Genomic DNA, 9,147 nt, shown 5'->3' with positions numbered 1-9,147 from the left:
GCATCTGTTTATTCAGATGGGCCAACATGTTTAGTGTTTAATATGGACCTCTTCCTGGCCAACTTCAGACCAAATAAAATACAGCAAGAAAATACAAGCACCTACATAGGATTTGATGTGGGTTTGGAGTAGTGCTGTCACTTAGACCAGCACAGGAAAAACCCTGAGAGAAGAACTGATCACATCAAAAAATGTTAGCAATCTCAGAAAAAGGAACAACTTTTATTCCTGTGGGGAGTTGCTGTTTCTCTCTCTCAGCAACAACTTGTGGTGAGAAAGGCCAGAAGTAGGGCAGTAACGTAACCAAAGCTGTGGGAGCAAAGCTGGCCCAACCCAAGGCAGACCCAGCCTAGTTTTCCTCCCACCTCCAATGATGAGGGGACGATTCCCCTTTGGACAGTTTTCTGGAACTCAGTTTCCTCCGCAAGGAGGAAAATTTGTCCCCCAGAACTTTCCGTAGCCCGGCGTTGTCCCTAGCAAAGGGTAGGTCCTTCTTCATAGCAGGCAGTTGTCCTGTAAACATTTCCCATTTAGCCAGGGCATCCACGGTCTTGTCTACTTGAGCCAGTTCCTCCTCGGAGACGTTCCTCTCTAGGGCAGCAATGCACATCTCCAGCCACAGTTCATAATCTTTAATGGTATCTGTGGACTTGGTGGGCCCGGCGAGCTGGGGCTGGCTGTGCACCTCCGCCAGCGAACACGAGTGCTCGTCATGTTCCAGCTCCTGGCCGATGGAGAGGGCCTGGCTGCAGGTGTCTGGTGTCAGCGGCTCGGACAAGGAGGTCACAGCCTCGGAGTCATTCTCGCAGCACATCCCGGAGTCTGAGCTGAACGGAAGGATGTCCTCCGAGGTGGACAGGTCTGCTGACTCTTGCCTTGGCCATGTTGACAATACAGTCTGTGTCCAAGCGTAGAGCTTCTGTGATGAGAAGAAAAAAGGTTTCATTTTAGAGAACGAGGGAAAACCATTAACTGTCTTTCCCAGTGTTTGTCAGGTAAGCCTATTCGCCTTGGGTGGCTCAGCTTCAGACGCCATGGTTCTCTCTGCCAGAAGATGAGTTCAGACAACTCACGGTTACCCTACAAAGCCAGGGCTTTCTCTTGTCCCATTTTCTTGGAGTTAGCGTCTGTGGCAGAGCTGCCTCCAGTCAGATGTGGACTATATCTGCTCTGTTATTGAAAATGGCAGGAGAAAACAGCACAAACCCACTCCCTGCCATGTGGATGTGATCGCCACAGGAGCCAAACCAGCGCCTCTCTAGAGGAAGCTGTGTCACTATAAAAGCTCCTGAGATAGTGGTGAAGGGTCTGGTTTCATCATGTCCTTAACTCCTGTGGTAACGTGCATTTTATTCCAAAGAATAGCTCTTCCCCTCTCGAGCCTAAACGCACAAGTGGGAAGGCCAGGCTCCAGAAGAATTAATGAAAGGAAAACGTCCGAGACAATTTCCTTTTTAAATATTAAATGCTACAATGGGGCATATAATGGGTTGCTTCTGGCACATTTATCCTTTATGCTTTGGGGAATGAATCTCAGTGCTCCAGTCGTTGCTGGATAAAAGGTGATCTCCTTGTCTGTCTTGTTGGCATGTATTGGGGTTGGGGGTTTTTTGTGTGTTATTCAGCTTTTTCGCACCCTTGTGGCCTATTTCTTCACCTTGACTTTCTGCAGCTCCCAGCTGATACCTTTGCAAAGCTCTGTGATTGCTTTAGGAAACAGCAGTGACAGTTCGGAGCATGAACCCGAGATGCAGCCCCCGGTGCGCCGGTCCCGGTGCTGGGTCCGTACGTGCTCAGCTGAGGGAGAGCCGTAGTGTTTGAGAAGCGGGCAGGAGATTTCCAGGCTGGCAAAGCTCCCTTCTCCCGCAGCACCCTGCTGCTCCCTCCCCCTTCCCTCCTCTATTGCTCTTTCTTCAGGCAAGTGACAGAAAGGATAAAGAGCTCAAATTGAGTGGGTGGGAGAAATCGGCCCTGTTTCACATTTCAGTCTGTGCACGAAGCCTCAGGGAACAATTTCATACAAGAATAAAATGGACTCTTTCAGCTAAGTTAATTCACCCTGCCCCCTCCCTCTGGGGCAAGAAAAAAATGTAAAGGGACAACTTTTCTCCTGCCTCATCCCACCTCCAATAGCCCTTCCATCCCTCTGGGTTTAAAAAACAAAGGCGGCACCAGAAGCTGCAATAGGAGCCGGAGTAGGGAAGGGGACAGCAAAGCTATTTGAAAGCTGCAACCAGCCCATGATTTTATAATGGCTCTTAACGTTCCCAAGAGCAGTGAATCTGGGAAGAAATCACAACTGCTACTTAGCCCGGTTCCCAAGAAGAGAAAAAGCTGTGGAGATGAGGATGTTCAAACAGCACATTTGGATTATTTAAGGCAAAAGAAGGGGATGATTGACTCAAGATCACTACCAAAACCTTAAAATCGTTCCTGTCTCTCATCCTTTGGGTGGTTTATTGATTCGAACTTGGGAAGGGTTTGTAGGGCTGCAGCCTCTTTTTATGTTCTCCTATTTAACTCGAAAGGGATAACCTCTTCATGGATCTAGCTTACCTGCAGGCAAGAGCATTTGAAGTGGATGCTCACCCCAAGTAAGTCACTAAGAATGAAAACCCTTGTCTGACACCTCAAGGGGCTCCAGGTTTGGCACTGGAAGTTTTTCCAAACCCCTCTGCCATGGCAGCGCTGTCAGCCCCAGTGGCAGCACAGCCCCAGGGCAGATACTGCGGTGAACGCCACGATGAGGAGGTACCTAACCCAACCTCTACCAGCAGCTCGAGCACTGTCATCTTCTGCAGCGTGGCCACTGCAAACTAACCCGGGCGCTACGTGCAGAGCAGCCTGAGATGCCGCAGAAGCAGGAGGTGGAAATGTTGATTGTAGTGGGGAAACACCATGAGAATTGATTTGCTCTCAGTTTTCAAGATGACTCACGCTGGAATAAGCAGCTAGGATGAAAAAAACGGGAGTATGGTTCTGAGTGCAACTCGGATAAATTGCAGGGGTCTTCCTCCTGCGTAAGGACTGCTTTCCTGTCCCACATCTCTTCTGCCGTCACCCTGTCTCAGTCGCAGCCTTCAGCAGTATTACCTGCTCCTGGCGAGGAACAGCTTTGTGTCTGGCATTTCCTGCGTTTATTACGAGCGTCTGGGGCTGTTATCTGGCAGGTGGGGATCTGTGCTAGTTTTCCAAAGGGAAATGGGACTTCAGATTTGCATTTGGCCAGCCACAACCTCTCAAAACGTGCTTAGCAAGTAACTTTGCTATCCGGTATTGTCTCCAAATGCTTTGTGCTCTCTTCTGTTCAGGTTCCTCAACTATTTAATTCATCTCTGGCATTTATATTTCCTCTCAAAGCTGTAGCAAAGCCTCTTACAGAGATTATCACAACTCTCTTACACCAGCTTGTACCATATCTAGCTGAGCTTTTCCTTGTCAAGGAAGCAGATGTGACATTTGGCAAGCATATCCTTTCTTCAGGTTTGTGTTCACTGTCACCAGGGGATGCTGAGCCAATTACAGTATTTACTGCAGGTGTAAAGGCAAAAATGTTTCTAGAAAAACTTAATGCAGATGGCAGTTCTCTTCTAGAAAGCAATAGCTGGATGCTGACAGGCTGCGTGTTTAAATAAACCAGAATTTATTCCTGTGGTAGTCTGGGCAATTTAGGCACCTCTGAGACAGGAGCAGGGACCAAACAGCCACGGCGTCAGGGCTAACACCACCGCAGATGCACAGACAAGCAGCAAAACCACAGAAATGTGGTGGGTTTTTTTTCCCCCCACGTCCTTTGCCATGTTTCTGTGCATCTGATTCCAAGCTGAATGAAACTAGAGGCATCCCTGTTCTGATTCTGCATATATCTTGTTACAAATATAACCCACAGACTTTAAAATAGTCAGCGGTGGAAAATCCTGTCTCTGAACATGATGTGTATCAGACAGGAATTGTAACCAGGGAGAAGATAGAGTGCTGAGTGAGAATGATGATGTTATTTCTATTCTGCTAGCCATTTGGCTACTGAATCCTGCTTTTTAGATAGCAGAGGTAGAAAACTTTTTCTAGAGCTAAGGACATCTTAGCACTAATCCTGTTGTTGTCTAAATGTGATGTTAGCAGTTTTATGGGTGGGAGAGAAGCGACAAAAGATGAGTCTGAGACCCTCCACTTATTAGGGGGTAATAATTTGGGATCCTTTTTTATCTCTTTAAACAGAGGAACTACAGCAAAGTCTGCACTTAATATTTTCTCCCTGTTACCAGCAGCCCCAGAGAGGCAGAAAACCATAGTGGCACATAGGGAAGGGCATAGACATGGGAATCGCTGTGCTCACTGCCGCTCTGGCTTGAAATCTGCCTGCCCTCCCCACCTCATTTTTGGGAGTAGCAAAATGTGGTCGAATTGTTGCATTGTCCCCTGTTGTGAACAGCCAAAAACCCCTCGAGTTTGTGTAAAGTGCTGCGTTAATCACAGACCAGGTGTACACCACCACCACCCTTGTTTAGGTGTAAGCTTGCTTTTCTTAGCACCTTGCACTGAGAGCATCTGCGTTTGACCCGCAGGTACAGCACATTGAATGCTGTGATTTGGGGTGAGCTGCTCTGCTCCATGCCATGTCCCCTTGCTCCAGGAAGGGCTGGTGGATCTGTCTCTCACCCTGTAGCGCTCGACGAGTTTGAAGCCCACGACGTGCTGCAGCTTCCGCAGGCAGATGGGACAGGGCTCCAGAGGACGCAGCAGGGCTTCGTCCAGGCTCAGCGCGCCCTGCATGATGCACTGCAGCCAGCGGCAGGTCCCCAGCCCCATCAGGTGACAGATCTCGTGACAGGTCACCTGTCAAGAAAGCAAAAATCACAGCAGCACATGGTCATTCCTGCGTTTGCTGCCCCCTCCTCTTCCTCCTCTGCTGTGCCACTTTCCCAGCTTCCCAACCGACTCATTGCTCAGCCCTGCCAGTCTGAGGTGAAAGGAGAACGTGGCTCCCTTCTTCCCAGGTACCCGACATCCACGTTTGTATGGTGGAGGAGGAAGGGTGGGTGTGTTTGTTAGAAGACCCTGTAGATAGCATGTTCAGAGCTGTCGGACAGTGCTGCTGTCACTCTCTTCCCCAATAACAGCTTGGTGTTTGGGTTTTTTTTTAAGAGGGAAAAACAGTTCCACTGAGGTCTAAAAATAATGGCACAGTCCATGTGAGAAGCTATTGGCAATAACAGATCTGGGTCCTTCCAAAGCAGATGCTCTTAACGTTGATGCCAAAGCAAAAGCTAAGCTGTAGTCAGCTGGCCAAGCATGACTGCCTTGGGAATTGGCAACCGTGGAAAGGCTGAGGATGGAGGATTTCCCTCCTCTTCCTCCCATTGCCATCTAACATCATTTAAAATTACTACAGGAAGAGACCTCAGACTAGAAAATCCTGAGCAAATACCAGGGGAGGCAGAGAGAAATGGCATCGAAGGTGTTGGTGCGGCTGCTCCACATGGGCCAGCTTTGGGAGAAATGCCAGAAGCAGAGCTGGCACGAGGGCACAGGGGAGATGCTGGGATGAGGGAGGACGGCGCTCGTGAAGAGGATGTGTCGGAGATGAACGGGATTTAAGGGCATCTGCATATAAATTTATGTGCAAACTTGTCTGAGATATTTTTCTCATCCATCCATGTAAGCAGGTCTGGCAAGTGGTCCTCTCCCCTCATGGATACCAATGTCTAAGGAAGACAGAGTCCCCCCTTCCCAGCCACCCGTCAGTTAACACACAACCCCACCAGATATTCTGAATAACCTCCAGATACCGTACCAGCTAACACTGCCTACTGCACGTGCATCGCCTGGCAAGCAAAATACTCAAGATTACCCAAGCATGAGCCTGGGAGCTGGGCAGGGTTTTTGTCTCGGTGTTGCTCCATGACGTAAGGCAAGTCCTGTATCCTCACTGTACAGCTGATGCTATCGTTTGCTCCCGTGGCAAGGGGAGTAAGAATAGTCTGTGACGTGGTGCACTGAAATGCAAGCTCTTTAGGACTGCATTAAACGTGTGGACTTGGCTCTGATTGTCTGCGTCTTCTGGGAGCAGTCTTATGCCTGCTTTGCTAGGCTGAGACATGGATTATGACCAGGTCTGAAATATTTAACTGTACATGGCAAGAAATATGGGGTGCAGGAGACTGCTGGTCCTACCTTACAGCACTGGACCATCTCTTGGGCACTGAACGGCAATGTCCGCTCTCTGCCTTCCTTGCTGACTTCGCATAACTGTTCCTTCTGCGTGAGTGGGTTCAAGCTGCTACAACCAGCCTGGGGGAAATCCCCAGAAAATCGGGCAAAGCTGCAGACTCCCACTTCTGTAAAGACAGGCGCGTACAAGTTAGGCATCAGCTCTCTTATGACTGTCTCTCACCTTAGGCAGCATGACAAGAAAGGTGTTGTAGCACAGCCCAGTTGAGCACACAGGGGGTGATGAGACAAACTTCCCAAAAGGCTTGTAGCACCTCAGTTACCTTTGCTGGGATCAGGAGCTCTGACTCCCCTAATTTTAAATTGGGAAAATCTAGTTCCTCTTATCAGGGAGTGAATAAAATGTTAATGATAAGATTTGGCTATTCCAGTCTCCCAGGGAAGGCTTTTTGGTACAGTGCTGCCTTACTCGCACACTGTGTTAGGAGAGCACGGGACACCAATCCCACCTTGTCCTGGCAGGAATTTGCTGAACGTGAAGCTCCATGTCTCACATGGGTACAGGTCCAGAAGAGTGAGTCCAAGGACACAAAGGGCATCCATGGGCTTGTTGTTCTTCAGGAAATTCAGGATCCCATCTGGACAAATACAAGAGAGACGTTCATTAAAATGAAGCATCCCTGGAAGACATGCAAGAGCCAGAATTTCTGCTGCTCATGGGGAGGAGGATGTAATCCAAGCCACAGACAGGCAGAGCTGCTGGATTCAGCATCTTGGATCAGAACCACGGCTGTGTAGCTCATCCCCTCGAGTCAAAGTATGAGCAGCCCTGGCTTTGGAGTGGTGCTGAGCACAGAGCTAAAACAAAGCAGGGCTAAGGGCAGAGATGTAAGTGAATTCAGTACCAACGCATGGAAATAAGGGCCTGGAAGTAGAAGATTTCCCCTACAGCCATTTCAGATCTGAGCTGCAGCAGCCGCCTCGATGCAGCGCTGGGTCTGTGCTGAGCACGTGCTGCCCGCGGTACCTGCAAACAGCTTGTTCCAGATGGACGTCTGCGCAGCGTGAGTTTGGCAGCTGACAAACCCATTTCCCTGGGGAGCTGTGTGACACTTGAACCCAAATTTCCTAACATGAAAGGCCAGTGAGTTCCCCACCTGCACCACCCAGGCCACGAATTTACTTTGGCTCTGGACAAGAGATGGAAGAACTCAAACTACACCAAATCAACAGTGCCTTCCCGCAGAGCTGATCTGATCACTTTGCAGAGCTGGGCCTAAACATAATAGCGCTGAAAAATATAAACAGCAGAGGAAAATATGATGAAAGGCACTTTGTTTTTTATTCCAGTTTCCAGCCTCAAAGTTCTGGGTTTTCCATGGGAACAGGATTTCTCCCTTTTCACTCCCTTCCTCACCCCCTCCCTGCTCAGGCTATTTCGGGCATTTCCTAAGGGACGTCTCATGCCCCATGCCAAGCTGATGCCTCTGTGGGCTCCCCGGTCCTTACCTGCGTGAAGCTGCACCCTGTCCGAGTCCCGGCTGTGACGGTAGCAGCAGTGAATGGAAGAGATGGGGATGGAGGGAAGGCACTTCACACGGAGACCCAGGAAGAAAGACTCGACACAGCTCTGCAGGGAATCCAGCAGCGAGAGCCCGGCAGGCCCTTCGATTAAGTCTAAGAAGAAAAGCTCTATTAGCAGTTCCTTAAAGCCAGGGTGAACTACAGGGTCTGAAGGGGTTTTGGGGGGCTGGCCACAGCAACTGGGGCAGAGGAGGGCTGGTTCATTCTAAAGTTAATTGCTTGCTCTGGGATGTGGTGGACATCTCTAGACGGTTATACAGATATGGAGGAGAAGAGGGGGCTCTTTCTCAGGTGGCTTGAGGTATTGGTATGCTCTCTCGTTAGCAGAGCAGATGTGCTAGGAAGGTGGTCTCCTATTTAGGTTGGGCAGAAAGATGAACATGAGAACGGCTGGCTGTTTTTAACGAACCAACAGGGATGGAGCTCCAGAAATGCTCTTTTATCCAGCATTGTTTTACATATAGATATACAGGTATGTATGCATGCATAGATATATTCATAGCAAGTCTCACCCAGGGGCACAGATACCATTTACAGGGCAGGTCTACTGATGGTTGTCATCACGGCTTGTGACTCTGGACCGGAGGCATGTCTGAGCCTTTGGTATTACACTTATCTTTGCTATGGCAATTGCATTTCGCAGTTAGTCCTTAGAAGAGGATGTTAGTAGCCTTCAGCACCACCCACCTCCCTCCTGTATCTTTCCAGGTGGCTCAGTGAAGATGCCCACGTTACCTATAGGTTGCAGGTAAATGTGCTTTCGATAGAAGTTCTGCTTCCTCCTCAGCATGGCATGATAGAACGTCTCAAAGTCCTCGGGGGCATCGGGGTGGCTGAGGAGCCAGTCGAAAGCCGTCCGGATGAGCAGCGTGCAGAAGAGCGTTCTCTGCGGGTTGTAGGCTTCAGAGAGGAACAACTTCTCTGCCCTGGAGAAAGCTTTGGCGTAGAGCTCCTGCAGGGCTGGGTCGGTGGAGATGAGCGCGTCCTTCAGAGCCCGGGGCCCGAAGCTGAATTCCTGAGCGTGTTTGCACTGCAGCATCGCGGGGAGACCCACGGCTGTGGCACTGCCTGCGGGAGGGGATGCAGCCGTCTGCACGGGGCCTCGAGAGGGACCTGGAAACCTTCTCACACTTTGCTCTCGGAGCAGTTTGTCCCAAGATCCCAGCTGTAAGGCTTGATTGGGAGCTTATAAATGCTGTGCCTAGTGCTGGCCAGGAGCCTTACACATTTACGTGAGAGCAGGTGTTACAGGGTGCGCTATATCTGCGTGTATGTCACTGGTTTATGGGCGGTGTACCAGTAGATGGTGCTCAAGAATGCATAGCCCCAATATTGCTGCCAGATGTCTGGATTAAATCAGATAGTTTGATTTTTTTTGTGTGTGTGTGTGGG

At 49.7% G+C, this 9,147-nt stretch overlaps 1 protein-coding gene across 1 annotated transcript; it reads right to left on the bottom strand.

Annotated features, from left to right (window-relative positions):
- Positions 1 to 214: 214 nt before the first annotated feature.
- On the bottom strand, positions 215 to 8,827 carry AMZ1 (archaelysin family metallopeptidase 1). The gene is made up of 6 exons (XM_009700270.1): positions 8,491 to 8,827; positions 7,681 to 7,848; positions 6,681 to 6,809; positions 6,175 to 6,338; positions 4,660 to 4,836; positions 215 to 919 (listed from the first exon to the last, which is right to left on the bottom strand). Exons 1-6 carry the CDS (start codon positions 8,792 to 8,794, stop codon positions 350 to 352), a joined length of 1,512 nt encoding a protein of 503 aa, XP_009698572.1. The 5' UTR covers positions 8,795 to 8,827; the 3' UTR covers positions 215 to 349.
- Between the last annotated feature and the right edge of the window lie 320 nt (positions 8,828 to 9,147).

The sequence above is a fragment of the Cariama cristata genome, unplaced genomic scaffold (genome assembly GCF_000690535.1).
Source record: "Cariama cristata isolate BGI_N322 unplaced genomic scaffold, ASM69053v1 scaffold2675, whole genome shotgun sequence".
NCBI lineage: Eukaryota > Metazoa > Chordata > Aves > Cariamiformes > Cariamidae > Cariama > Cariama cristata.
This window is presented reverse-complemented; position numbering and strand designations above follow the sequence as displayed.